The sequence below is a fragment of the Apus apus genome, chromosome 14, assembly GCF_020740795.1.
Source record: "Apus apus isolate bApuApu2 chromosome 14, bApuApu2.pri.cur, whole genome shotgun sequence".
Lineage (NCBI taxonomy): Eukaryota > Metazoa > Chordata > Aves > Apodiformes > Apodidae > Apus > Apus apus.
The window spans coordinates 15444842-15472822 of record NC_067295.1 but is presented as its reverse complement, the minus strand read 5'-3'; the positions used below and the strand labels follow the sequence as shown (position 1 = coordinate 15472822).

The window sequence follows — 27981 nt, the reverse complement described above, 5'->3', positions numbered from 1 at the left end:
ACAAACCCCCCCGGGGCTCAGAGGGTTGGGGACAGCCCCCCGGGGCTCAGAGGGGTTCGGGACAGCAGACCCCAGGGGTCAGAGGGGTCCGGGAGGGGGCTCAGAGGGTTGGGTACAGACCCCCCGGGGCTCAGAGGGGTCCGGGACAGCCCCCCGAGGGGTCCGGGACAGCCCCCCCGGGCTCAGAGGGCCGGGTTCCCGAAGCCCAGGCGCTGGTGGACAGCGCGGATCTCCCGCAGCAGCGCCTCGTCCTTCAGGCCCAGCTGCGGGAAAGGGGAGGAGGGGGGTGAGGGAAGGCCGGGGGTCCTCACACCCCCCCACACCCACACCCCTCCCCGGCTGCGAGTCCCCGAAACCACCCGGGCTAGCGGGAGCCAAAGGGCCAGTTCCCGGCTCTGCCCGTGCTCGGGGCACAGCGGGAGGGGACCAGGGGACCAGGGGACCAGGGGACCAGGGGACCAGGGGACAAGGCTCAGGCCCGGCAGCTTTTCCCGTCCCCCCCCCCCTTTCTGGGTCCCAGCTTGTGGGTCACATCAGCAAACGAGATGCACAGGGTGAAAAGGCAAGGACCCTGGGGTGGGAAGGCTCGGGGCCAGCTCCTTTCCTCTTCCCCCTTCTCCTTCTCCTCCTCCCTTCTCCCTACCCTCTCCCTCTTCCCCCTTCTCCCCCTTCTCCCCCCCCCTTCTCCCCTCCCCACCCTCTCCCCCTTCTCCCCCCCCTTCTCGGCCCCCCCCCCCTTCCCTCCCATCTCCCCCTTCCCCTTCTCCCACCCTCTCGTTCTCCTCATCACCCTCTCCCCCCTTCCCCCTCTTCTCCCCCACCCTCTGCCCCCCCTCCCCCCCCCTTCTCCCCCCCCTTCCTCCTTTCCCCCCCTTCTCCTCCCCCTCCCCCTTCTCCCCCCCTCTCCCCCTTCTCCCCCCCCTTCTGCCCCCCCACCCTCTCCCCCTTCTCCCCCTTCTCCCCTTCCCCTTCTCCCCTTCCCCTTCTCCCCACCCTCTCCCTCTTTCCCCTCTCCCCCTCCTCCTCTCCCCCCTCTCCCCACCCCCCCAGACACAAACCTTCACCGTGTACTTGTAGCACTGCTCTGCCTCCCTCTCCCGTCCTGCCTGCAGAAGGGACCCAGCAGCCCTGAGGACCCCACCCCAGGCTCACAGGAACCCCCCTGTGAGGAAGCCCAGGGGAACACACCCCAGGCAAGGACAGGCAGCCAGGGGGGGGGGCTGCTTTGGCCATCCCAGCACAGTCCCCAGGCTCTTTTTACCCCTGAGGTCCATGGCATGTTCTTCAGGCTGGTGAGGGGATGAGAACAGGACCCCCCAGGTCCGTGGGGGTGGGGGGAGGTGGGTGGGCACTCACCTGCAGGCAGACGAGGGCGAGGTAGCCCCACACCTCAGCGTTGGTGTTATTGAGGGCGTTGGCTTCAGTCAGAGCATCTTCTGCTTCTGCCAGCTCGTGCAGCTGGAGAGACAGGAGCAGAGGTGTGGGATGGAAGGCCAAGGGCAGGCAGGAGGGGCCACAGAGCCCACCCAGCCAAAGAAATCAGTGCAACGGGAGTACCTAGCAGGGTTTCCCCCACAGGGATGGGGGGAGAGGATTTAGGACAGGGCCAGGCAGTTATCCCAGTGCCAGCATCCCAACTCCAGAGTCTGGAGGACGAGGGGTCTCACTGCTGACCCCCTGGGAACACACCCCGTGTCCACACACCAGCTGTGAGGACCTTCACCTCCGGGGACCGAGTGGTCCAGCCCCTCAGGGAAACACACCTGGGGTTCCCAGCCCCTATTCCCATGGCAGGGTGGCTCCCTGGAGGCTGCAGGCAGCTCCTGGGCCAGCCCTCAGCTCCCTGGCTTAGCTCCACAGCCTCCCTGGAGCTCTGCGTTTGGCCAAGGGGGAAAGACAAGTTCCAAGTTCCTTCCCTGTTTGCTTCCCTCAGCCAAACTCCCTGGAGGCACCTTGCGAGGTGTAGCTCCAGGAGACACCACGCTGCTGGTGGCTGGGGTGGGTGTCCTTGGCAGCCCTTCAGAGGAGCTGGAACCCTTTGGGCAGGGAAAGCCCCGAGATTCCTCTCTGCTGGCAGCCTGCTCCATCCCCTGGTGGTGACATGCAGGTGCTGTGCAGGCAGGCACTGGGAGCAAAGATCCTGTGCTCACCGTGACATCCTGGGGAAGGAGGTGCTGGCAGAGGGGTAGGGGGGAGGATTTTCTGCTCCCAGAGCAGCTGCTGAAGGGGAGTGACATCTCCTGGGTGAGCAGTGCCATGCTGGGCTGTGGTGGCAGGTCACCAGGAGGCACCAGTTTCACAAGCAGTCAAGCTTTTCCCTGGGAAAGGGGAAGTCTTCACTGTGAGGGTGGTGAGAGCCTGGAATAGGGAAACTGTGGCTGCCCCATCCCTGGCAGTGTTGAAGGGCAGGTTGGATGGGGCTTGGAGCAGCCTGGGCTGGTGGGAGGTGTCCCTGCCCATGCAGGGGGTTGGAGCTGGATGATCTTGAAGGTCCTTCTAACCCAAACCATTCCATGATTCTTTGATGGTGCCAAAGCAAGCCCTGCATCCCAGCCCACAGAGCCAGTTGAAGCCCAGAGGACCTGGAGGGACCTGCACTTACCCTGTAGCAGGAGATGCCCACCCCCAGCCAGGTGAGACAGGAGGCTGAGTCCTTGCAGGCGAGCAGGTAGGTCTGCTTGGCCCGCCCGTACTGCAGGAGAGACATGATGGTGATTCCCTCTGCATCCAACACTGATCTTGAAGGTCCCTCCCAACCCAACCCATTCCAGCTACAGATAAGGACATCCTGGATCCAGGGGGGCTGCCATGTACTCCTTGGGGTGAATCTCCCTCCCAAGGGCTCCTCACCTGTTTCTCCTGCAGGTAGATGGAGCCCAGGCGCAGGCAGACCCAGTGCATGTCCACAGCATCCTCCAGGAAACTCAGGGTCTGCTCATAGCACAGCTTGGCCTCAGGAAATTCCTCCCTCAGGTAGCAGAGGTGGCCCTTCTGAGCCCAGACGTTTGGATTCTGTGCACACAAAACCAGGAGTGAGGAATGGCTGGGAGCTGGGAGGGGGAGAGACCTGGGAGAGGGGTAGAAAGGAAGAGCTGCCTGGTGTGATTAGCATAGAATCACAGACTGGTTTGGGTTGGGAGGGACCTTCAAGATCCTCCAGATCCACCCCCTGCATGGGCAGGGACACCTCCCACCAGCCCAGGCTGCTCCAAGCCCCATCCAACCTGCCCTTCAACACTGCCAGGGATGGGGCAGCCACAGCTTCCCTGGGCAACCTGGGCCAGGCTCTCACCACCCTCACAGCCAAGAATTTCCTCCTCATGTCCAACCTCAATCTCCCCTCTGCCAGTTTTAATCCCTTCTCCCTTGTCCTCTCCCTCCCTGCCCTTGTCCCAAGCCCCTCCCCAGCTTTCCTGGAGCCCCTTCAGGCACTGGCAGGTGCTCTAAGGTCTCCCTGGAGCCTTCTCTTCTCCAGGCTGAACCCCCCAACTCTCCCAGCCTGGCTCCAGAGCAGAGCTGCCCCAGCCCTCCCATCATCTCTGTGGCCTCCTCTGGACTCTCTCCAACAGCTCCAAGTCCTTCATGTACTGGGGACCCCAGAACTGGACAATTATAGCAGGAGAGATTTTACATAGTGAGTTAAAATCAAGCCAGTGGGGCTGCCTGCATAACACCAGCCCAGGGACCCCCCCCAGCCCTTCCCTGCACAGTGTCCTGGCTCCTCCAGGTACCATCAGGACTCAAACCCCATTTGGAGCTGGCAGCTTCTCAGCCCTCTCTGCCTGTGTCCCCAAAGCCACCTTCCCTCTCTGCCCACAAAGGAGAGCCCAGCAGAGGGAAAGGGGATCAGGATATACCCAATCCAAAGGGGAAAGAAAGGCAGATGCTGGGGAGAGAGGAGCCCTCACTCAGCCAGGCTGCAGGAGGTGACAGAAGGAGAGGAATCAGTGGGGTAACAAGGAGGGACATGCAGCAGACACAGCCTGATGGGACTTCTGAGCTGTGACCATCCTCCCCTGCACCAACTGCTGCAGCCCAGCAGCAGGAGTGCTCCAGGGGAAAGGAACCATGGGCTCCAGGCTCACAGAAACAACACGGGCAGAGGCTGCTGCAGGGTTTGGCCAGTGCAGGGTTTGGCCAGTGCCCTGTGGGGTTTGGCCAGTGCCCTGTGGGGCTTGCTTGGCAGGGGACAGGCAGGGAGTTACCGTGTAGTCGATGCCGACGGCCTCACGGAGACACTCCTCACATTTGGAGAAATCTTCCTTCAGCAGGGAAGCGTGGGCCAGGGCCAGGTAGTAGGCACAGGAAGGACCTTCCTCAAAGTTCAGCAGCTCGTGGGCAAGTGCCTGGTGAAGAAACTGTGGGGTGACAGCCCAGCAGGGTGGTGAGGAGGGCACAGGGAAACCACGGGCACCCCCAGATCACACCTGGCTGGCTTCCAGGAACAGAAAGCAGGCAGGAGAGAATTCCCACCCCTCCACCCCCTTTAAATATTCACCTCCATGAGTTCTGTTTTGCTTTAAGGAACTCTTTTTTGCCTGGTGACCTGAAGGCAGGCAGCATATTGGAGGAGGCAGAGGGCTCCCCCAGCAGCAGCTGTGGGCCAGGGACGTTCCACAGGTGACACAAAGATCACCCTGACACACACACACAAGTGTCTGACACAGGGAGTGGTGGTTCTTGGAAGCACCACATAATGCTCCTCATCTCTGGATGTGCAGGGAGGAGCAGCTCTGCACTGTTCCTGACTCTGTGCCCTCTGCAGCCAGCAGTGCTGAGCTGAGGAGCACCAAGGACCTCGCCTGCCTGAGGTGACAGGGTCCCCAAAACAGCCTCTTGGTCCCACCACTCTGGCCTCAAGTTCTGCGTTTCTGGGCAGTGGTGGTTTTGCTCCCTCTGGTGCTCGGCAGCTGGGGTTGCCACAGCTTGTTCCCTGAGCCCAGGATGGGGGGGTTGGTGGAGCCACCAGCTCTTTAGTCAGAACCCAGAAATGAGACCAAACCTCCCTTCCTACTCCCCTGCTCCACGCTGAGCTGACCTGGATGGCATTGACCTTCTGCAGGAATTCCACTGCCTTCATGAAGATGGTGCAGGGAGGTTGGCCAGGCCCTGAAGCAGGGCTTGGTGCTGCAAGAAAACGTGTTGTCATCAGTCCCAAAACTGGGCTTTTTATTTCTGAAGCAAGAGCAGGGGCTGAGACCCTGCTGGGGACAGAGGAATCCAGCAACGGGGTGTAAAACCAGGGAGGCAGGAGGGGAGGCTGAAGCAGAGATGGAAGGGGCTCCAGGAAAGCTGGGGAGGGACTTTGGCCAAGGGCAGGGAGGGAGAGGACAAGGGGGATGGATTAAAACTGGCAGAGGGGAGATTGAGGTTGGACATGAGGAGGAAATGCTTCACCACGAGGGTGATAAAGCACTGGAGCAGTTTCAAACCATTCCCCCTTGGCCTGTCACTGCACTCACTGGTGCAAAGTTTCTCCCCACCTTTCCTGTCCCCCTGCTGGGCTGTGGGGAAGATGAGGCAGGGGCTGTGCTGCTTGCAAAGAAAGCTTCACCATTTCAAGCAGCACCTGTGCCAGTCTCTTACTGGTGCAGTTGGTGGTCAGTTTATTCTAGCTGACAGTCCCCACCTTCCTCCTTTGCCCTTTGTATTTCTCCTCTGAGCAGTTTCTCCCCTCCTGCTGCTGCTCACCATCCTCCCACACTGTTCCAAGCCCCCTCCTTGGGGCTTGGCCACCTCCTGGCTGTGCCCACTGTTACCTGGTGGGTTCTCTGCTGGGTCTGGGCTGGGAGAGCCCACAGAGCCAGCAGAAACGTGCTCCTCCCCTCCTTCTCCCTCAGGGATGCCCTTCTCCTTGTCAAGCTGTGCCTGCAGGAGCTTCCTAGCCTCCCTGAAGGCCATTTCTGCCCGAATACTGTCATCCTGCAGCTCGTAAAACAAACCTGGGAGAGACAAAAAGCAGCATGAGCAGGTATTTGACCCTTAGCAAAATCCTTTCTTCAGCCCTCAGGTGAGAGCAGGGGCAGGAGAAAGGCTGGAGCCACCAGGAGGGGGAAAGGCTGGAGCCACCAGGAGGGGGAAAGGCTGGAGCCACCAGGAGGGGGACAAAGGCTGGAGCCACCAGGAGGGGGACAAAGGCTGGAGCCACCAGGAGGGGGACAAAGGCTGGAGCCACCAGGAGGGGGACAGGCTGGAGCCACCAGGAGGGGGAAAGGCTGGAGCCACCAGGAGGGGGAAAAAGGCTGGAGCCACCAGGAGGGGGACAAAGGCTGGAGCCACCAGGAGGGGGACAAAGGCTGGAGCCACCAGGAGGAGGACAAAGGCTGGAGCCACCAGGAGGAGGAAAAAGGCTGGAGCCACCAGGAGGGGGAAAAAGGCTGGAGCCACCAGGAGGGGGAAAAAGGCTGGAGCCACCAGGAGGGGGACAAAGGCTGGAGCCACCAGGAGGGGGACAAAGGCTGGAGCCACCAGGAGGAGGAAAAAAGGCTGGAGCCACCAGGACAAGAAAGGCTGGAGCCACCAGGAGGGGACAAAAGCTGGAGCCACCAGGAGGGGACAAAAGCTGGAGCCACCAGGAGGGGGACAGGCTGGAGCCACCAGGAGGGGGACAAAGGCTGGAGCCACCAGGAGGGGGACAAAGGCTGCAGCCACCAGGAGGACAAGAAAGGCTGGAGCCACCAGGAGGAGGAAAAAGGCTGGAGCCACCAGGAGGGGGAAAAAGGCTGGAGCCACCAGGAGGGGGAAAAAGGCTGGAGCCACCAGGAGGAGGAAAGGCTGGAACCACCAGGGGAAGAAAGGCTGGAGCCACCAGGAGGGGGAAAGGCTGGAGCCACCAGGAGGGGGAAAGGCTGGAGCCACCAGGAGGAGGAAAAAGGCTGGAGCCACCAGGAGGAGGAAAAAGGCTGGAGCCACCAGGAGGAGGAAAAAGGCTGGAGCCACCAGGAGGGGGACAAAGGCTGGAGCCACCAGGAGGGGGACAAAGGCTGGAGCCACCAGGACAAGAAAGGCTGGAGCCACCAGGAGGGGACAAAAGCTGGAGCCACCAGGAGGGGGACAGGCTGGAGCCACCAGGAGGGGGACAAAGGCTGGAGCCACCAGGAGGGGGAAAAAGGCTGGAGCCACCAGGAGGGGGAAAAAGGCTGGAGCCACCAGGAGGGGGAAAAAGGCTGGAGCCACCAGGAGGGGGAAAGGCTGGAGCCACCAGGACAAGAAAGGCTGGAGCCACCAGGACAAGAAAGGCTGGAGCCACCAGGAGGAGGAAAGGCTGGAGCCACCAGGAGGGGGACAAAGGCTGGAGCCACCAGGACAAGAAAGGCTGGAGCCACCAGGACAAGAAAGGCTGGAGCCACCAGGAGGAGGACAAAGGCTGGAGCCACCAGGAGGAGGAAAAAGGCTGGAGCCACCAGGAGGACAAGAAAGGCTGGAGCCACCAGGAGGACAAGAAAGGCTGGAGCCACCAGGAGGACAAGAAAGGCTGGAGCCACCAGGAGGAGGAAAAAGGCTGGAGCCACCAGGAGGGGGACAAAGGCTGGAGCCACCAGGACAAGAAAGGCTGGAGCCACCAGGAGGGGGACAAGAAAGGCTGGAGCCACCAGGAGGGGGACAGGCTGGTTGGTTTGGTACCTGACAGGGTCCAGGCTACAGTGCTGGGTGGCTCCAAGGAGCAGGCCATCTCAAAGAAAGTCTCTGCCTCTTCATAGTGCTGCAGCATGGCAGCCACAGTGGCACAGAGCAGCAAGCTGGGGACAGGGAAGGACTGGTCAGCCTTGCAGGAGCTGGGCAGGGGTGTGGGGGACACCCCCACCCACTGGGATCACACAGCACCTTTGGATGTGATGAGGGTCCAGAAAAAGAGCCTGCTGGAAGCACTCCTGGGCTTTGGTTGGGTCCTCAAGCAGGAGGTTGAACACTCCATAGTCCAGCCAGGATTGGATGTTGTGCTGGTCCTGGGATAATCTCTAGATACCAGAGAACCTTGCTGGAGTGAGAGCTGCTGCACCCACAACTCAGCACACATAGAGACAGCTCTGGAATGACCACAGCTGGAATGACCTCTGGCCACCCCAGCCCAGCTTAGCAACAATCAAGCCCTTGTTTATCACATGCTGGGTCTTCTCTTAACCAGGATCTGCTGGAAAGGCTCCTTCACCTGACAAAGGTCCTCCAGCTTCAGCTGACCTCCTCCTAGCCTCCTGTCAGAGGGCCCAGTGTCCCCAGTGCTGACCCAGCCCACCTTTTGGACCAGCTGATCCCATTTCCCCAGACCTCAGCGACCTGACCAGGCTCTGTCTCACATCCTCCAGGGAGCAGCATCTCCCTGGAAAAGCCCTCACACTGCCCTAGAATCCTGGTGACATTCCCCTCCTCCCTCCCCACCCACCAACCAGGGCTGGGTTTGCTGCCTGCCAGCCCAGACACCCCGGAGCTGGGCAGGAAAGAACAGGAGCTCCCTCACCTGTTGGTGATAGAAGTTTGCCAGCTCATAGTCCTTGTCGAGCTCAGCTTCTTGAGCAAAGAGGCAGAGCTGCTCCTCGGTCAGGGGGGTGGGAGGGGAGGGAGAAACAGCTTCCTGGGAGAGGAGCTGGGAAAGAAAAAGACAGAGTTTTAGCCCTCAAGAGGGTAAGCAAGGTTCCAGTGTTCCCATTCCAGCAGCAGTCCCCAGTCCAGCACCATCCTGACCACAGCCTGGTGGGTTGGAAAGGCCAACTGTCCTGGCTCCCCTGTGTGGTGGGACACAGGCCTGGCATTCCCAGGAAAGAACCAGGGCAATAGCCATTATCTGCAGGCAAGAGAAGTAAAAGCATCCCCTAGATCAAGGCCACTTCAAACTTCCCCTGAGGTGTCACTTCCTGGTGACCACAGCTCCTGGGAGAAGGTCTGGGCTCTGCAGGGGGAGGGGCAGCTGGAACCCACCAGGAATCAGGCACAGCAGCTTGTCATGGACACAAGGAATGGTCTGGGTTGGAAGGGACCTTAAATCCCATCCAGTCCCAACCCCCCTGCATGGGCAGGGACACCTCCCACCAGCCCAGGTTGCTCCAGGCCCCATCCAACCTGCCCTTCAACACTGCCAGGGATGGGGCAGCCACAGCTTCCCTGGGCAACCTGGGCCAGGCTCTCCCCACCCTCCCAGCAAATAAATGATTCCTTATGTCTAACCTAAATCTCCCTCTTCCAGCCTCCCACCACCCAGGTTCCTCCCTACCTGGTTGAGGTCAATGTGCATCTGGTCCATGAGGTACACATTGAGCTCACAGAGGAACTCCTGGAGCTGCTCCTGGGTCTCAAATGCCATGGTCTTTAGGTATTTCTCCCTCACAATCTTCACGACAGCATACTGTGGAGACAGGTGATGGCTGGACCAGGTGGGACCCCTTGGAGCCCCCCCACCAGCTCCCTGAGCACACTGAAGCTCCTGCTCAGTTGTGAGGCAGAAATCCAGCCCAGCACTGACAGAAGTCATAGAATCATGGAGTGGTTTGGGTTGGAAGGGACCTTAAAGATCATCTAGATCCACCCCCCTGCATGGGCAGGGACACCTCCCACCAGCCCAGGCTGCTCCAAGCCCCATCCAACCTGCCCTTCAACACTGCCAGGGATGGGGCAGCCACAGCTTCCCTGGGCAACCTGGGCCAGGCTCTCACCACCCTCACAGCCAAGAATTTCCTCCTCATGTCCAACCTCAATCTCCCCTCTGCCAGTTTTCATCCATCCCCCTTGTCCTCTCCCTCCCTGCCCTTGTCCCAAGCCCCTCCCCAGCTTTCCTGGAGCCCCTTCAGGCACTGGAAGGTGCTCTCAGGTCTCCCTGGAGCCTTCTCTTCTCCAGGCTGAACCCCCCAACTCTCCCAGCCTGGCTCCAGAGCAGAGCTCAAGGCAAAAGACCAAGCAGGGGTGAATTCCTTTCCCACCTCCCAGCCTGGCTCTCCCTGACACATCAGTGCCTCTTTAGGGACAACTCAGGGACAGGGTGGTCCCCTGGGCACAGAGAGGGGGACTCTGGGCAGAGCTGAGAGAAGGGAACCCCCTTTTTCCTTCCAGGCTGGACTGGGAGTGTGCAAGAGCTTTGCCTTTCTGAGCTCTATAAATTCTGCTGTCAGGGCACCAGTGCAAATGAATACACCTCACAAAGACACTGCAGCTCCTTGCATTTTGGAAGGTCTTATTTCACTACCATGGATGAAGTCCTCCTTAGCCTTGTCTCTGCATGCCCCTCAGGGTTTGAGAATTTTCTTACTGGGAGTGAACCAGCATGAATTTAAGCCAACTTCAGCAGGGTCAAGCTCTTTTCACTTGTGCCCTGTGATAGGACGTGGGGCAATGGACTCAAGAAGTTCCACCTTTAACATGAGGAAGAAGTTCTTTACTGGGAGGGTGACAGAGCACTGGAACAGGCTCCCCAGAGAGGTTGTGGAGTTTTCTCTCTTTCAAGACTTTCTGGATGCCTTTTTGGGTGATCTGCCCTAGCTGTGTGTGGTTTTTTTGGTCCTGCTCCGGCGGGGGGGGTTGGACTTGATGATCTTTGGAGGTCCCTTCCAAGCCCTAATATTCTGTGCTGCTGTGTGATTCTGTGCTCCCAGCACGGGGCAAATGGGGGGTGAGCAGCTTGGGAGTTCCCCCTCCTCTTGGTTCTCCTGGTGTGGGGCCAAAGCAACTGCTCTGGGAGGGGGGAACCTTTCCCCTCCCCTGCCTGCTGTACCAGCCCCCAGGTGGCAGGAGAAGGATTCTGGAGCAACACATCACACTCTTAAGTTACCACCCCAGAGGCAGCAGTGGTTCTGCCAGGACAAACCAAGTATGGAAATGCAAAGCACCATCTTACCTGGAGCTGTTCCTTATAAACCAGTTTTTTCCCAGAGCTAGCAAGCTCACAGCTGAGCTGAAGCTTCTGTTCCTCCAGGTTTGGGGGCTCTATTGCTCCCCACTCAGGCAGCTGCTTCCCAAAGAGCTCCTGATATTCCCTGAGGATGGCAACAGCCAGGTTCCTGACACAGTTGTGATAACCCTCCACAGCCTAGGAAATAAAAGGAGCAAACTTCACACTTCTGCCAGCAGCCCTGCAATGGATTTGAGCTGCCAGAGCCCAGGGTCTCCACCTGACTCAAGTCTCAAGGATTCTGCCATGCAGCCTCTCCTCTCCACACCCCAGGGCTGTGAAAACATCTCCATGTAAATACAAAAAAAGATCCTTCAGGATTAGATATTTCTCCTGCTCTGTTTTGTTTTGTTTTGGTTTTGTTTTTCCCCACTCAGAACCCAGTGTTTCAATCCACAGCAGTATCCTTGGCTGGAAGCTGAACAGATCTCATTTGCTGGGATCCTCCTCAACCCATGGGCCAACCCTCTGGAGCTGAGTCTGTAAACTCCATCCTCTGGTGGCAGAAGGTTCCAGGAGCTGCAATGATCACCACGTGCCCCCCAGACAACCCAGCACCTGCCACTTCTGCAGCTGCACTGGGGTCAGTTGTTCAAGTGCTGCTTCTTTCCCCTTGAATTCACCATGGCAGGGGCCATCTGAGGGCACTTCTCCTCCAAGGGCTGCTCTGCACCCATAGAAGAGGAGCCAGGGCTCTCACATCATGTCCAGAGGGTGTCTCTGGACACACAAAAGTCCTCAAAACTCCTGGGTGACCTGGGGGTGGTCAGGGCTGCTGCATGTTTGGCTGGGTCTGATGAAGCACATGGGAGACAAGAAACTGTTGGGACTGCCTGGGGCAAACAGAAGGTTCTGGTGGGTTCTTCTCCCAGCCTCCTGTCCCCTTCCCTTCCTTTGCTGGACCTTTCTCCTCCCCATAGGCTGGGTGGGAGTGATGCAGCCCTGACTTCCCAAGGTGAAGATAACACATCCAGAAATGATTCTGTGTATTTCCTCTGCAAACCTAATCTACGTGCTGCTGCAGGGCTGAGACTGAGAATGGAGAGTTTCCTGGGTGAGAGATGAGGGCAGGGGGGTGGCAGGGGGAGGGGACAGGGTGAGGGGACAGGGTGAGGGGACAGAGGGGTGGCAGGGTGAGGGGACAGGGTGAGGGGACAGGGTGAGGGGACAGGGTGAGGGGACAGAGGGGTGGCAGGGTGAGGGGACAGGGTGAGGGGACAGTGGAGTGGCAGAGGGGTGGCAGGGGGAGGGGGCAGGGTGAGGGGACAGGGGGGTGGCAGGGTGAGGGGACAGGGGGGTGGCAGGGTGAGGGGACAGGGTGAGGGGACAGAGGGGGTGGCAGGGTGAGGGGACAGTGGAGTGGCAGAGGGGTGGCAGGGTGAGGGGACAGGGTGAGGGGACAGGGTGAGGGGACAGAGACGTGGCAGGGTGAGGGGACAGAGGGGTGGCAGGGTGAGGGGACAGGGTGAGGTGGCAGGGGGGTGGCAGGGTGAGGGGACAGGGTGAGGGGACAGGGTGAGGGGACAGAGGGGTGGCAGAGTGAGGGGACAGGGTGAGAGGACAGAGGGGTGGCAGGGTGATGGGACAGGGTGAGGGGACAGGGTGAGGGGACAGGGTGAGGGGACAGAGGGGTGGCAGGGTGAGGGGACAGGGTGAGGTGGCAGGGGGGGTGGCAGGGTGAGGGGGCAGGGTGAGGGGACAGATGGGTGGCAGGGTGAGGGGGCAGGGTGAGGGGACAGAGGGGTGGCAGGGTGAGGGGACAGGGTGAGGGGGCAGAGGGGTGGCAGGGTGAGGTGGCAGGGGGGTGGCAGGGTGAGGGGGAAGGGAGGTGACAGGTTCTTGCACCTACCTTCTTGGCTCCTGAGGTCCGGGGAGGCAGCAGGGGGCGAGGAGGAATCATCTCCTTGACCCTGTCAAGGAGAAGACAGAAGAGATCAGGCAGACACACCACCAGCAGTGGTGGTTTGTCCTGGGGGCAGGTGGCCTGTAGTGCAAGGGCTCCAGCTTGTCATTCTGTCCTTGTCCTCATGGGGACATGGGGAGGGGGGACACTGGAGTCTGACCAAGAACTAACAATAAAATCCAGGGACCTACATTCAATGCTTGTAACTCATAGAATCCCAGACTGGTTTGGGTTGGAAAGGACCTTCAAGATCATCCAGTCCCAACCCCCCTGCATGGGCAGGGACACCTCCCACCAGCCCAGGTTGCTCCAAGCCCCATCCAACCTGCCCTTCAGCACTGCCAGGGATGGGGCAGCCACAGCTTCCCTGTGACTACTGGGAAACAAAGCCCAGAGGGGAATGAAGACCCTGTTGTGCTGCTCTGGGGTCTCTGTTTTGGAGAGGAGTGGCAGGGAGAGGTCAGCTGGGATGAACAAGTGTTTTCCCAACACACCAGATGCCACTTCATAAAGCAGTCTGGCCAAAACATCACAGAATGGTTCTGGTTGGATAAGACCCATAAGATCATCAAATCCAACCATGAACCCAACTCTACCCAGCCCAGTACTGACCCACATCCCTCAGCACCACATCTACAGGGCTCTGAAACCCCTCCAGGGATGGGGACTCCACCCCTGCCCTGGGCAGCCTGGGCCAGGGGTTCATGACCCTTCAGGGAAGAAGTTCCTCCCAAGATCCAACCTCAACCTCCCCTGGTGCAACTTGAGGCCGGTTCCTCTTGTCCCATCACTTGTTCCTGGGGAGCAGAGACCAACCCCCCTGGCTCCAACCTCCTCTCAGGCAGCTGCAGAGCCAGCAGGTCTCCCCTCACCTCCTGGTCTCCAGGCTGGACACCCCCAGCTCCCTCAGCTGCTCCTGCTCAGGCTTGTGCTCCAGCCCCTTCCCCAGCTCCCTTGCCCTTCTCTGGAGAAACTCCAGCCCCTCCTTGTCCTTCTTGTCCTGAGGGGCCCAGAACTGACCCCAGGATTCCAGATGTGTCCTCCCCAGTGCCCAGCACAGGGGGCCAATCACCCCTAGACCTCCTGGCCACACTATTCCTGATGCAGGCCAGGATGCTATTGACCTTCTTGGCCACTTGGGCACACTGCTGGCTCACGTTCAGCTGCTGTGGATCAAAGCCTCTCCCTAATTCCCAGGGGCTTGGGTCCATCAGGAGCTCTCCAAGTGGGGGACACCAGCTGTTCAGCCCTGTTTCTACCCTGCAGAGGTGAGGTGACAACCCCAGGGCTCCAGTGGCTCCTCACGCACCGGTCGCTGAGCTCCTCTCGGGTCCGCTTGGGTACCAAGGCCTTGTCCAGCTTTATCTCCAGCAGCAGGAAAGTTCCTGCCTCAAAGTACTGCTGGGAAGACAAACATTGTCCTCTCAGTCTGGTGCTGCCCAGAGCCATCATGGCTGTGAGGAAAGACTGAGCACAGAGCTCCAGATCTTCAGCAAATCGGAGAAACATGGAATAGGTTGGGAGGGACCTTAGAGATCATCTAGATCCAACCCCCCTGCATGGGCAGGGACACCTCCCACCAGCCCACTTGCCCTTCCACCCCCTCAGGCACACAGGGCACTGCTGTGGCTCAGAGGCACCTCCTCACTGGGAACAAAAGAGGGACAAATTCCCAAGTGGAGCCCTGGTGACCTGCTCGTTTTCCCCAGGGCTTCCTCAGCAGCTGCTGAAGGACTTGCAGGTATAGAATCATGGAATGGTTTGGGTGGGAAGAGACCTGAAAGATCATCTAGATCCAACCCCCTGCATGGGCAGGGACACCTCCCACCAGCCCAGGCTGCTCCAAGCCCCATCCAACCTGCCCTTCAACACTGCCAGGGATGGGGCAGCCACAGCTTCCCTGGGCAACCTGGGCCAGGCTCTCACCACCCTCACAGCCAAGAATTCCCTCCTCATGTCCAACCTCAATCTCCCCTCTGCCACTTTTAATCCATCCCCCTTGTCCTCTCCCTCCCTGCCCTTGTCCCAAGTCCCTCCCCAGCTTTCCTGGAGCCCCTTCAGGCACTGGAAGGTGCTCTAAGGTCTCCCTGGAGCCTTCTCTTCTCCAGGCTGAACCCCCCAACTCTCCCAGCCTGGCTCCAGAGCAGAGCTGCTCCAGCCCTCCCATCACCTCTGTGGCCTCCTCTGAACCCTTTCCAACAGCTCCATGTCCTTCCTGTCCAACCTGCAGAGCTTCAGCTTCAAACTGCAGCTCCCCTTCTAACTGCACAGCTACAGCTTGGTTTGCAACCTGCCCTCAGAACCACAATTCAGCTCAAGAAACCAGTCCAGGAAAAAGGAGAGAGCTGGGATAACCCATCTCCTTGCCATGCTGCATTCTAGACGTTTTGAGGAAGAAGCCAAAATAGGCAAGGACCCTTTTAAAACCAACTCCTGATTATTTACAGAGACCTTCCACAGCCCAAAGCTCCACTGCCCTCCAGCTGGATGTCACTGGAAGAACTCCAGGACAACATTTACGTAAAACATCCCCTTCTCCAGCTCATTCCTGAGGAATTTAATTGCCTGGAAGCTGTGAGCCAGAGACACAGCAATGACATTGCTCCTCTTTGGAGAGACATCATTACCTGTCCATCAGGGCTGTGCTGGGTGGCATTTTCAGCTTCTCCAGTGGCATCTGACGACAGGATCAGGGATGTGCCAGACATCTACTGAAGAAAAAGAGAAGATGTCTCTTGTTTCAGCTTCAATAAACCTCACACCTTCCCAAGTTCTGGCAGCATGGACTGAAATGTCAAGATAATGAGGAGTTCTCTCTTGGCTGGGGCAACACAGCAGCAGGACCTGGTTTCAACTCCCTCTGGGGTGGGAATGGAGCAGCCAAGTCACAATATCCCTCTCCAGACCTTACCCTTCTGCTGGAATCTCTCTCCTTGTTGATTTTGTCTTCTCTCTGAGTATGGCTGAGAGCACTGGAAAGGGGGGTACCCAGTCCTGGGGCCCATGGTCCTTCTTTATTCTGACTGAGCTTCCTCCTGAGGTCCCTCAAAACACTGTGCTGGCTTTTGGTCTGGAAAAAGAAAGAGGGAAGAGAGGGAAGCAAGAGACAAACCAGGCTTCTCCATCCTTAGCCTCTCCCACTGCAAAACAGGGTCCTAAGTGCATAAGGAGATTCACAAGTTGGTCCTCCCCCCTCCTAGAAGTTTAGCTGGGGGTGCTCAAGGGCAGCTCTGACACCAGGTGGCTGTGGAAGCCTCAGGTGAGGCCACTAAAGGAGATGTTGGAGAAAACCTCAGCAGGGTCTCCTTGTCTCTTCTCCAGAGCTGCATGGTCACTGCTGGCCCTTGATCCCTGCCTGAGCTAGACAGACAGGCTGGAGCCCACCCTGTGCTCCCCCATTCCTGACCCACTGGCCTGAATTCCTGGCTTAATCCTGGACCTGCCCTCTTGCTAGATGGGTTAGCAAGAACTGAGGGGGGACTGGGGAGAAGATGGAGCAGAGGTACCCAGACAAAGGAGCAGCCCAAAGCATCCACAAAACCAGACAAGAACAACAGAGAGAGCACGTGTCACTTGTGACAGGTAAATGCTACAGGGCAGGGAGCACCATGCAGCCATTATTCAGACTGGTTTGGGCTGAAAGGACCTTGAAGATCATCTAGATCCAACCCCCTGCATGGGCAGGGACACCTCCCACCAGCCCAGGCTGCTCCAAGCCCCATCCAACCTGCCCTTCAACACTGCCAGGGATGGGGCAGCCACAGCCTCCCTGGGCAACCTGGGCCAGGCTCTCACCACCCTCACAGCCAAGAATTTCCTCCTCATGTCCAACCTCAATCTCCCCTCTGCCAGTTTTAATCCATCCCCCTTGTCCTCTCCCTCCCTGCCCTTGTCCCAAGCCCCTCCCCAGCTTTCCTGGAGCCCCTTCAGGCACTGGGAGGTGCTCTAAGGTCTCCCTGGAGCCTTCTCTTCTCCAGGCTGAACACCCCAACTCTCCCAGCCTGGCTCCAGAGCAGAGCTGCTCCAGCCCTCCCATCATCTCTGTGGCCTCCTCTGGACTCTCTCCAGCAGCTCCATGTCCTTATGTTGGGGGCTCCAGAACTGGACACAGTTCCAGGTGGGGTCTCCCCAGAGCAGAGCAGAGGGGACAATCCCCTCCCTGGCCCTGCTGCCCACGCTGCTGGTGACACAGCCCAGGACAGGGTTGGTTTCTGGGCTCCAGCTCATGCTGAGCTTCTCAACACTCCCAAGTCCTTCTCCTCAGGGCTGTTCCAAATCCATTCCCCACCCAACCCGTATTTATGCTGGGATTGTGCTGACCCAGGTGCAGGACCTTGCCCTTGGCCTTGTTGAACTCCAGGAGCTTGGCATGGGCCCACAGAGGCAAAGCAAAGAGCTGCTGTGTGTGCTGAGCCACAGCAGGAGGAGGGAGGCAGGGAAAGGGCTGGAATTCCCCCAACTCCTGTGGCCAGGACAGCAGCACCACAGGGAATGTGGGCAGAAAACCCAGGCTGGGCATCTACCCTCCTGAAACAAGCTCAGGTCTGTTCCAGGGGGACTGTGGGGAAAATGGAGATGTTACTGTCAGTGTTAGGAACAGAGGTGGGGGGGGGAACTCAAAGACAAATCAAGCTGGTGAGCTGGAGCTGGGAGCTCCTGGGCCAGCATTGGGTTGTTGCCTGGGGTAACACTCTCCTCTCACAGCCACTGTTTGCTCTTCCCAGCAACCCAGCTCCTGTGCCCACATTCCAGACTGGGGAGGGAAGAGGGTTCTCCCAGCCCTGCCTGCCCAGCTGCTGGCAGGGAAGGGAGTGGAGGGAGATGCAGAGCCTGTCCCAGCCTCTCCCAGCCCCCAGAGCAGCTCCTGCACACCCAGAAGCCTGCACAGCAAAGCCTGTCTCAGTGTTTTTCTCCATCACCAGGAGGACAGTGGAGTTTCAGAGCCAGCCTGCAAGTACCATCCTGTCTGCTCCCAAACTCCACATTGCCCACACTGCCTGCTCCCAAACTCCAGGCTGCCCATCCTGCCTGCTCCCAAACTCCTGGCTGCCCACACTGCCTGCTCCCAAACTCCAGGCTGCCCATCCTGCCTGCTCCCAAACTCCACATTGCCCACACTGCCTGCTCCCAAACTCCAGGCTGCCCATCCTGCCTGCTCCCAAACTCCACATTGCCCACACTGCCTGCTCCCAAACTCCAGGCTGCCCATCCTGCCTGCTCCCAAACTCCACATTGCCCACACTGCTTGCTCTCAAATGCCACATTTCCCATCCTGCCTGCTCCCAAACTCCAGGCTGCCCACACTGCCTGCTCCCAAACTCCAGGCTGCTCATCCTGCCTGCTCCCAAACTCCTGGCTGCCCATCCTGCCTGCTCCCAAACTCCAGGCTGCCCACACTGCCTGCTCCCAAACTCCTGGCTGCCCACACTGCCTGCTCCCAAACTCCTGGCTGCCCACACTGCCTGCTCCCAAACTCCAGGCTGCCCATCCTGCCTGCTCCCAAATGCCACATTTCCCATCCTGCCTGCTCCCAAACTCCAGGCTGCCCATCCTGCCTGCTCCCAAACTCCAGGCTGCCCACACTCCCAGTTCCCAGCCCCTCTCTGTGCAGCCCCAGCAGCAGGGCTGGCTCAGGCCCTGGCTGCCTGCTCTGCCCTCACCTTCAGCAGCACCTCTCTGTCTTGGTAGGTGCAGACAGGGAAAGCTCCTCGGATCTGCCTCACCCCAGGGCACAGCAAAGGCAACATGTTGACATAGGCCACACCATGGAAGAAAATCTGCTTGTCCTCATCTCCCTGGAAACATGGAGCAAAAAGGGCTGAGACACTGAACAGTCTGTTATTCTCTGTAAGGAAACAAGGTCACTGGTCCCATTAGGAAGAGGCCACACAGCAGACTGATGTCCCTGAGGAGCCAGTGTGGCTCTCTGTCACTGGCACATAACCAAGACAACCTGGATGAAAAGCCTGGAGTCATTCAATACGTGGAATATCAATTGCATCCCAGCCCCTGCAGAGCTGCTTTTCTCTCTGGTGCTGTTTCTCAGGATGGTTTTTTCAAGGTACAGCTGCAAAGTGACCAACCCTGTGGGCAGAGATCCAAACAACCATAACAGAGCTCTGCAGCTCAGGAGGGGACCAAAGCCAGGCAGCTCAGGAGGGGACCAAAGCCAGGCAGCTCAGGAGGCCTGACAGCCTGGGCTAGCAGCAGACTGGGAAGGGCAAGGGAGAAGGAGCTGCAAAATCCTGGCACCAGCAAGGGCTGGAAAGGTTTTATCCCAGCTTTTATGACTTTGCCCTGGGACCATTAGGAGCTCTCACACAAGCAGGAACAGCCCCAGGAGCTGAGGGGCTGGGTCATTGTTAAACCACCCTAGTTCATGTGGAAAAACATCACTTACTTACACCCTGAGAAAGAAGAGGGGAATTTCTTCAAGATGCTCCAAACCCCCTCAGCTGATAAGGTCAGTGAATGACCTCAGCTCTCAAAAAGCTCCCTCTCCCTGCCCCCTTTCCACCCAGCCACTCCAGACTGTCCGTGAGAGCTCTAAGGACAAATATTATCCTTTGTCCACTCAACAGCTCTCTGGGGCAGATTCAGCCCTTTACAAAGCCTCTAGTTCTCAGACTCACTTTGGCTGCTTCAACGCTGGTTTGGGAACGACAAAGGCATCGAAAGGGAAGTGCTCAACCATGGCTGCTCCCCAGCCCCAACGAGGAATCCCCTCCTTCCTTTTACCTTGTCAGCTTTGCTGGTTTTCCCTTTGCTGGCTGAGGGCAGGGCCATCCTGCAGATCTCCACGGGCCAGCTCTGGCTCTCGGCAACGCGCTGCTGCAGGCTGAGGCAGGGAGGCAGAGAGCTGGGGTTGGAAGGGAGCTCTGGAGATCACCCAGTCCAACCCCCTGCCAGAGCAGGGTCACCTCCAGCAGATCCCACAGGAACACCTCCAGCTGGGGTTGGAATGTCTCCAGAGAAGGAGCCTCCACAGCCTCTCTGGGCAGCCTGTCCCAGGGCTCTGCCACCCTCACAGCAAAGAAGTTGTTCCTCATGTTCAGCTTGACCCTCCTGTGCTCCAGCTTGTGCCCATTGCCCCTTGTCCTGTCACTGGGCACCCCTGGGAAGAGTCTGGTCCCCCCTCCTGCCACCCCCTGTAGATACTGCCCAGCACTGAGGAGATCCCCCCTCAGCCTCCTCCTCTCCAGCTGAGCAGCCCCAGCTCTCCCAGCCTTTCCTCCCAGGCAGATGCTCCAGCCCCTCAGCATCTCTGTGGCCCTGGGCTGGACTCTCTCCTTGTCCCTCCTGAACTGGGGAGCCCAGAACCACACACAGTTCTCCAGATGGGGCCTCACCAGGGCAGAGCAGAGGGGCAGGAGAACCTCTCTGACCTACTGGCCACCCTCTTCATGCCCCCAGGGTGGCCCTCTTGGCCACAAGGACACACTGCTGGCTCATGGCCTATTGTCCACCAGCTCCTTCTTCTCCCCAGAGCTGCTCTCCAACAGATCAGCCCCCAAAGAAGGACACTGAGGAGATGCAGAAACCAAGCTGATGAACCACATCCCCCTCCTTTCTGCCCTGGCAGCCCCCAACCACCCCCCTTGGCTTTGCTTTGACCCAGCCAGCACCCTCAGGCCACGAGAACATGGGTGCTTTGGGACAGGCTTGGTACATTTTCTTCTCCATCCCCTGCTGTGTGCTTTTATGACACAACCAGCTATAAAAGCATGGTGAAAGCAGCACACCAGGTTTTTCTCTCTCCCCTGGTTCCTTCAGAAATGAAACAAGTAAGAAGCAGCATGATTCACTTTGGTATAAATCCCACATGGCACGGAGCAAGTGGACCCTGAGCTCCCATCCAACCTGCCTGGTAAGTCTGAAACCAGAGGGCAGGCAGATGAAAAGTGCCAGGGCAACAGATTTTTTTAAAAATCCAACCAGATAGAAGGGAGTATTTTCACCCAGGGGGAGTCATTTGGCTCAGAATGTCACAGCCATGATGCAGCTGAGGCCAGGAATGGAGCAGGACTCCAAGAGATGGAGCTGGAGTGGGTCAAGGTAAGGTTGGCCCAATAAAAAAGGGACTGAGAAGTGTTTTGGGAATTCTGCAAAACTTCATTAGTGGCTCCTAGGAGACCTGTGTGGGCTACTCCATGTCTGCTCACCAGAAATCTGCTGCCCCTTCCTTCTAACTGTGGAGGGAACAGCCTCCAGCTCCAGCTGCTGGCAGCACCAACCAGCACTTGGAGACAGCAGCTACAGCCACTTCATCTTCTCCCACCACAGTAGAACCGACCCTGCTCCCCTGCTCCATGGGACACCTTTAGCCAACAGCCAGTCAGAGAATCCCAGACTGGTTTGGGTTGAAGTGACCTTCAAGATCATCCAGTCCCACCCCCTGCATGGGCAGGGACACCTCCCACCAGCCCAGGTTGCTCCAAGCCCCATCCAACCTGCCCTTCAACACTGCCAGGGATGGGGCAGCCACAGCTTCCCTGGGCAACCTGGGCCAGGCTCTCCCCACCCTCACAGCCAAGAATTTCCTCCTCATGTCCAACCTCCATCTCCCCTCTTTCAGTCTAAAACCATCACCCCTTGTCCTGTCACCACAGTCTCTGGGGACAGGAGCCACAGGAGGCAAAGCAGAGCCACTGTTTGACCACCTGAGAGGTGTGAGAGCACCTGCATGTGCTGGTCCCTGAGACAGGTCCCTCAGCTGAGTGTTCTGGGGAGGTTTCACCCCTCTGCTCTGTGCTGGAAGGGGGGTTCCCTGCTCCCTTACGTGGCAGCTGCAGCAGGGTCCAGGTAACAGCGTCTTTCCATGTCCCAGATGATTCTCCTGGAGGTTTCTGCCTGCATCCTGAACTCCCTGTCCTGTGAGAAACAGAGTGTGGTGAGAGGCAGGGAGCAACCCCTAGAGGGGCTTATCTGCCCTGGGAGGAAAGGCTGGGAGAGCTGGGGAGCTGGAGAGGAGGAGGCTGAGGGGGGATCTCCTCAGTGCTGGGCAGTATCTACAGGGGGTGGCAGGAGGGGGGACCAGACTCTTCCCAGGGGTGCCCAGTGACAGGACAAGGGGCAATGGGCACAGGCTGGAGCCCAGGAGGGTCAAGCTGAACATGAGGAACAACTTCTTTCCTGTGAGGGTGGCAGAGCCCTGGGCCAGGCTGCCCAGAGAGGCTGTGGAGGCTCCTTCTCTGGAGACATTCCAAACCCAGCTGGAGGTGTTCCTGGGGGATCTGCTGGAGGTGACCCTGCTCTGGCAGGGGGTTGGGCTGGGTGATCTCCAGAGCTCCCTTCCAACCCCCACCACTCTGGGACTCTGGGATACAGCCTGCATCACCCCTCAGAATGGTCCCTGGCAGAGGTGCCCAGCTCCCCAGGCCACCCTTGCAGTGGGTGTTCACTCCTCCCTGCAGACACTAGAGCCCATCAGGACCCAGTTCCTGGCTCACAAGGAGAGGGCACAGCTCCCAGCCCCACAGCTCAAGAGTGGGCAGCTCCTTGGGGACCAGACCCAGGGAACACTCCTGCATGGTTGCTGTCCCAGGAGAACCATCTCCACATCTAGACCAACCACCTCCCTTCCTCCTAGAACATCTCTCCACGAGCCTTGCTCAGGCTCTTCAGCCAGACCTGCTGGTTCTCCTCCAGCCAAGACACTCCCTCACCTCTCTCTTGTTGAGCTCTCCATCCTCATCCTCATAGGGACCACCAATGATGAAGGAGTTGGGGATGTTCAGAGCTGCTGGGGCCATGATGTTACTCAGGGGCCATTTTTTGGGCCGGGGCAATGGTTCTTTTTCACCAGCAGGTTTCAGGACACCATCCTTGAAGAGCAAGAGGGCTTCCCTCTAGAGAGACATGAGAATGGAAGGATTTGGAACTCCAACACAAGTAGCAGCTGCTCTGATCTGGGTCTAACCAAGCAAAGCAGCAATGGCCTGGCTTGGAAAATGCTCTTCACCACCCACACCCAATGAAGGGAGAAAAATGAATGAAGAGCCATGTGAGCAAACAAGAAGAAATGTGTCACTTTAAATGCAAAGCTTGCCCAACAGACCTTGGTTTGTGTTAAAGAGTCATGTTGTGCCACAGAGCCCCTGAGGACTCCCAACAAGGGCTGCTGTTGCACAAGCACAGGAGCTGTGCACCCCAAGGGCCTGGACACTGATTCCACGGGGTGTAGTGTGGGATAATAATCCAGTTTGGAGCAGCTCAAACCCTTCTCACCATTCCTGGAGAAATCCTCACCTCCCCAGCTGCTGGGACTTGCAAACAAACCATGTAGCTTTGCAGGGGTCCAGCAGGAGCAAATGCTTCAGGGACAGAATAAGCTGCCTCCAGGGTGACACTCAGGAGATTCGAATGGGAAAGCTGTTCTGCAGGAACCAAGGGCTCTTGGGAGCACACTGTCACTTCAAGGCCACCCTGGGACACAAGGATAAAGTCAAGTCAGTACCTAGAGAGTGATAATTCTCCTGCTCTTGAGGGAGGAGCAAGCAGAAAGCCAAGGATGTCTAACGTGTTCTGCTTCCTCACCTCAGATGTGCAAGAAAACAGACCAGCACAGCAAAGGAATTTCAAAATCAGTTTGCCTGGATTGGAGAAGGGAGATTTAGGTTGGATGTGAGGAGAAGAGAAGGCTCCAGGGAGGCCTTAGAGCACCTTCCAGTGCCTGAAGGGGCTCCAGGAAAGCTGGGGAGGGGCTCGGGACAAGGGCAGGGAGGGAGAGGACAAGGGGGGATGGATTAAAACTGGCAGAGGGGAGATTGAGGTTGGACATGAGGAGGGAATTCTTGGCTGTGAGGGTGGTGAGAGCCTGGCCCAGGTTGCCCAGGGAAGCTGTGGCTGCCCCATCCCTGGCAGTGTTGAAGGGCAGGTTGGATGGGGCTTGGAGCAGCCTGGGCTGGTGGGAGGTGTCCCTGCCCATGCAGGGGGGTTGGGACTGAATGATCCATAAGGTCCCTCCCAACCCAAACCAGCCTGAGATTCTGTGAGCTTTTTGTTTAAATCAGAGCCTGCTTGAGGCATCTGCCCCAAGGGTCTCACAAAATGAGCCAGGCAGAAAAGAGTCAGGGTCTCATAAAACACACCAGGGAGAAAAAACCATGAGGGATGGAAAAGAATGATTTCCCCTGGTGATTCAGGGCACGCCAGGGCCAGGCTTTAACTCTGCCCTGTCTCTTGCCTCTGTCTTTAATGACCTGTCCCAGCCTTGGATAGATGGTGGGCACCAAAAAACCAGCTGCTCAGCATTCATTAACCCTCCTCCCTAATGGCTGCCCCCCCTGCCTTGCTCACTATATCATGCAGCACCCCTGAAACATGGGGGAGTTCCTGCAGTGCTAACTGCAGGCAGGCTCAGGAGCCAAATCACACACATTTTCCCCAGTCTCATACTTCATTCCCTGCTTTCTTGGCTGGATGCTGGCTGAATGAGTCCAGGACCTTGCAGGAAAGGCAGGCAGAGCTTGTACAATAATGGCTTGAGAGACATTTGATCCACAGAAAGGAGGGGTAATAACACCAGGCAGGTAAATCCTGCCTTGGTCTTCTCCTGGGGTTTCAGCAATAGGTTCTTCATCTTGTCTTTGCCTTTCTTTTGGCCAGAGTGATTTGGTGGCTGCACACATTAGCATTCCCTAGCAAGACCTCCCCTTGTCACAGGCAAGTAGGGACAGACGTCAGAGGGAGTAAGAGAGGCCTCCAAGCTGGTGACATCGAGGGCTGCAACGTCTGAGTCACGCTGGCCCTGCCCATGAAAAGGCAGCAGGGAGCTGAGGGAGAGGAGGGACAGCTCCAAATGCCACCTACCTTGGCCTCGGGGTGAAGGCTCTCTGATGGAGAGGCAGGCACTGCATACAGAGGAGCAAAGACCTGAAATGAACCCTGTCCTGAGGAGGAAAAGGGAAGAGGAGAGCATCAAGTCAGGCTCTCCCCAGGGAAACCAGGACCTAAGTGGGAAGGCTGAGCTACTGGGATCACCCCCTCTCCCCCCAGGCTCTCCAGATGGGTTTTGTCATGAGGAGGGAAGTTACAGGCAGGGCTCCCTAAGCACAGATCAGGAAGTGCCAGGGAATCAGAATCAGGGTTAGAGAAGGCTGTGGAAGCCCAGTTTGTACCTTGGAGCAGGGGGAGCAGGTCCACCACGGCTTGGCCAAGGGGCACAGTCTTCTCCTTCTTTTTCTTCTCCTTTTGCAACACTTCTATCACTGTCACTAGGGAGGGGAAGAGAAAGGAGCTGGCCGAGCTGCTCAGACAGCTTCAGACCAGCAGCTCAGGGGCTGCAAAGGGTCAATATCAGCTTCTACTTCATCTCCCAAGGCCAACGAGAACAGGGAAGCTGAGGAGCATGAGCCAACAGGGAAGGGGATTCTTCCAGCTGGCAGAGGTGGGCACAGAAGTGCTGGGACCCTCCTGTTGGTTCAGAGGAGGCCACAAAGATGCTGGGAGGGCTGGAGCAGCTCTGCTCTGGAGCCAGGCTGGGAGAGTTGGGGGGTTCAGCCTGGAGAAGGCTCCAGGGAGACCTGAGAGCACCTTCCAGTGCCTGAAGGGGCTCCAGGAAAGCTGGGGAGGGGCTTGGGACAAGGGCAGGGAGGGAGAGGACAAGGGGGAAGGGATGAAAACTGGCAGAGGGGAGATTGAGGTTGGACATGAGGAGGAAATTCTTGGCTGTGAAGGTGGTGAGAGCCTGGCCCAGGTTGCCCAGGGAAGCTGTGGCTGCCCCATCCCTGGCAGTGTTGAAGGGCAGGTTGGATGGGGCTTGGAGCAACCTGGGCTGGTGGGAGGTGTCCCTGCCCATGCAGGGGGTTGGAATCAGATGGTCTTTAAGGTCCTTCCTAAACCAAACCTTTCCATGATTCTGTTCTTGACCAAGTGGCTCCTGGGGTAGGCAAGCAGAGGGGGCAGCTCACAGCACCCCCCAGCAAGGAGGGAGATCCAGCAGCAGGTACTCACAGAGCACAGGTTTTTGTGCAATGTCATCCAAGGAGTTGGGCCCATCGGGGTGACACTCGAAGCTGGTGGTGAAATTATAGTTTGCTGTCCCATCTGGCAGGACATCAACCCTGGAGGAGTCTCCCAGGATGGCTCCATTGTACTCCACGTGCACTGAAGTAACATGCAGGTCACTTTTGAGACTTCTCTGTCAGAGAGAATCAGCACTTTGAGCAGCTGGATCTGTCCATGGGCAAAGCTGGCTCTGGTTCAGCACCCAGAGCAGAGCACACTGGCTGGGGGCTCTGGCTGTGCCACTATGGGAATGGGGAAGAGGAGCAGAGCTTGGCCAGGCTTGGGATGAGGGGAAATGGGTTAAAACTGGCAGAGGGAGATTGAGGTTGGACATGAGGAGGGAATTCTTCACTGTGAAGGTGGTGAGAGCCTGGCCCAGGTTGCCCAGGGAAGCTGTGGCTGCCCCATCCCTGGCAGTGTTGAAGGGCAGGTTGGATGGGGCTTGGAGCAGCCTGGGCTGGTGGGAGGTGTCCCTGCCCATGCAGGGGGGTTGGGGCTGGATGATCTTGAAGGTCCCTTCCAACCCAAACCATTCCATGATTCTATGATTCTCTGCTTAGACCTCCTCCTTCCCTGTCTCTAGGTGGCAATTTCCTGCTCCCCCAAGCTCAGGGCTGATCAGGAGCTGCTGCTGGAAGGGTTGGGGAGGGGACAGAGAGGCCCAGGTTTCACCCCAGGAAAGGCAACAAAACACACAGCTAAAGCCAACCCAGAAACCTCCCATTGATATTTCTGCCCTTCCAGAAAGCTTGAGACATTTGTTGTCTCCTAAGCAAGTAGCTCCTCAGCTACATGGACCCTCATGGGGCTGGAGAACACCCTGGGATGAAAGCAGAGCTCAGGCACCCTCCAAAACTTCCAGCCACTTGGAAAGCCACCCCCCTGACCACCAGGACTGCTGGTCCCAAAGCACACTCTTCTTTAATCCTGAGCCACAGGGGTCCCTCAACTCCAGGGACCACTCCCTCTGCTCCCTCTCACTGTGTCACTGAGGTAACTAGTTCCATATTGGCTCATGCACGAAAGCTATTTCATTCACTTGCTTTTCATTTTCAGTCCTCCTGTCTCCTTGAGCATGAATTCTATGAATGGCTAAACAGAAGAATCCAATTAACCTCTCCCTGTACCATTAATTACCTTAGACTCCTCTCTCCTCCTTCCCTACACCACCTCTAATTAAGCAGATTCCACACTTCTCACAGCTGGGATTTTTGTGTTGTTGTGTTGGGGTTTTTTTTTTTCCTCACACTGTTGTTCTTATTATTGCACTTTTATCACCCTCTCTCCTTGTTGCCCCAGTCGTTTCTCCAGCCAGAGCAATCAGAGCCACAACATTCCAGACACAACCAGCTGTGCTCCTTTCAGCCTTGTTTTCCCCTCCTCTTTACCTCCTCACTCCAGATGCTGTTTGCTCAATCTATCAGAGTGAGAGGCTCTCAAATACAAGGTAAAAACCTCCAAAAAACACCCCCCAGGCAGGTGGGTTTGGTTTGCCTTTCTTGGTCTGCTGCTAGAGCAGAAGGATTTGCATTTTCCTGCCTGCAGCAGCAGCAGCTGAGCCTCCACATTCCCTCCTAAATGCCAGTTCCTCCAGGAGACTTGGAGGACAGCTGGATGGACACCTCATGGAGCACATGGGGACCACAACAGTCATGGCTTGGTCAGAACCAGCTCAGAATCTTGGCCTGGTTTTAAAACCAGAGCCACCCTATTGGTTTCCATCTGACTTAAACCACTGGAAACTGGGATGAAAACCCAGGTTTAAATCCCAGCTCACTTGGTTGGATCTTTTTAGAGGCATTTGTCCCCCTGATACACATTTTGATGGTGGGTTTTTTTTTTTCTTTAAGAAAAGCCACCATTTTACAACCAGCCAAGCAGAGGCACATTTTAAGACAGCACCTCCTGGGCCAGGAGCTTTTACTGTGTGTGAACAAGCCCTGAGTGGGGAAGGGGGAACCTCCAATATTCCCACCACTCCTTCCTGCAGCCTCATCGCCTCCCAAGCTGGTCTCAGCTGGGACCACAGCACACAGGAGGGCTCTGGCCTCCTTTATGAAACCACCAGAGACGTTTCCAGAAGGGTTTTTTACCAGGTCCTGCGCCATCAGCACCGTGATCTCTACTGGTTTTGCTGGTGTTGGTTGGAGCTCGCTGGGAAGAGCTGTGGGAGCAGGCACAGCAGAGGAGGATTCCT

At 57.7% G+C, this 27981-nt stretch overlaps 1 protein-coding gene across 3 annotated transcripts; it reads right to left on the bottom strand.

Annotated features, from left to right (window-relative positions):
- Nucleotides 1-75: 75 nt before the first annotated feature.
- Nucleotides 76-27981, bottom strand: CFAP70 (cilia and flagella associated protein 70). 3 transcript variants are annotated; one of them, XM_051631905.1, is made up of 26 exons: nucleotides 27878-27981; nucleotides 25731-25917; nucleotides 24896-24991; nucleotides 24588-24667; nucleotides 23025-23201; nucleotides 22442-22624; nucleotides 21556-21647; nucleotides 19515-19614; nucleotides 18437-18571; nucleotides 15688-15846; nucleotides 15404-15484; nucleotides 14086-14177; nucleotides 12723-12783; nucleotides 10820-11011; nucleotides 9206-9337; nucleotides 8456-8581; nucleotides 7825-7958; nucleotides 7624-7739; nucleotides 5760-5942; nucleotides 5039-5127; nucleotides 4206-4358; nucleotides 2851-3012; nucleotides 2603-2692; nucleotides 1357-1458; nucleotides 1059-1106; nucleotides 76-263 (listed from the first exon to the last, which is right to left on the bottom strand). In XM_051631905.1, the coding sequence occupies exons 1-26, from the start codon at nucleotides 27890-27892 to the stop codon at nucleotides 183-185; spliced, it is 3066 nt and encodes a 1021-aa protein (XP_051487865.1). In that variant the 5' UTR covers nucleotides 27893-27981; the 3' UTR covers nucleotides 76-182. The 3 variants fall into 3 exon arrangements, with proteins under 3 accessions (XP_051487865.1, XP_051487863.1, XP_051487864.1); XM_051631903.1 differs by having other exon boundaries at nucleotides 14086-14174; nucleotides 27878-27926; XM_051631904.1 differs by having other exon boundaries at nucleotides 173-263; nucleotides 1059-1102; nucleotides 27878-27926.

Bases quoted from the DNA above. Each gene is read 5' to 3' on its own strand.
- CFAP70 (XM_051631905.1), bottom strand. The intron at 21,648-22,441 runs GTGAGGGAGTGT...TGTTTCTCACAG, and splicing joins GAGAGCTCAACAAGAGAGAG to GACAGGGAGTTCAGGATGCA. The intron at 1,107-1,356 runs GTGAGTGCCCAC...TCCCTTCTGCAG, and splicing joins TCGCCCTCGTCTGCCTGCAG to GCAGGACGGGAGAGGGAGGC.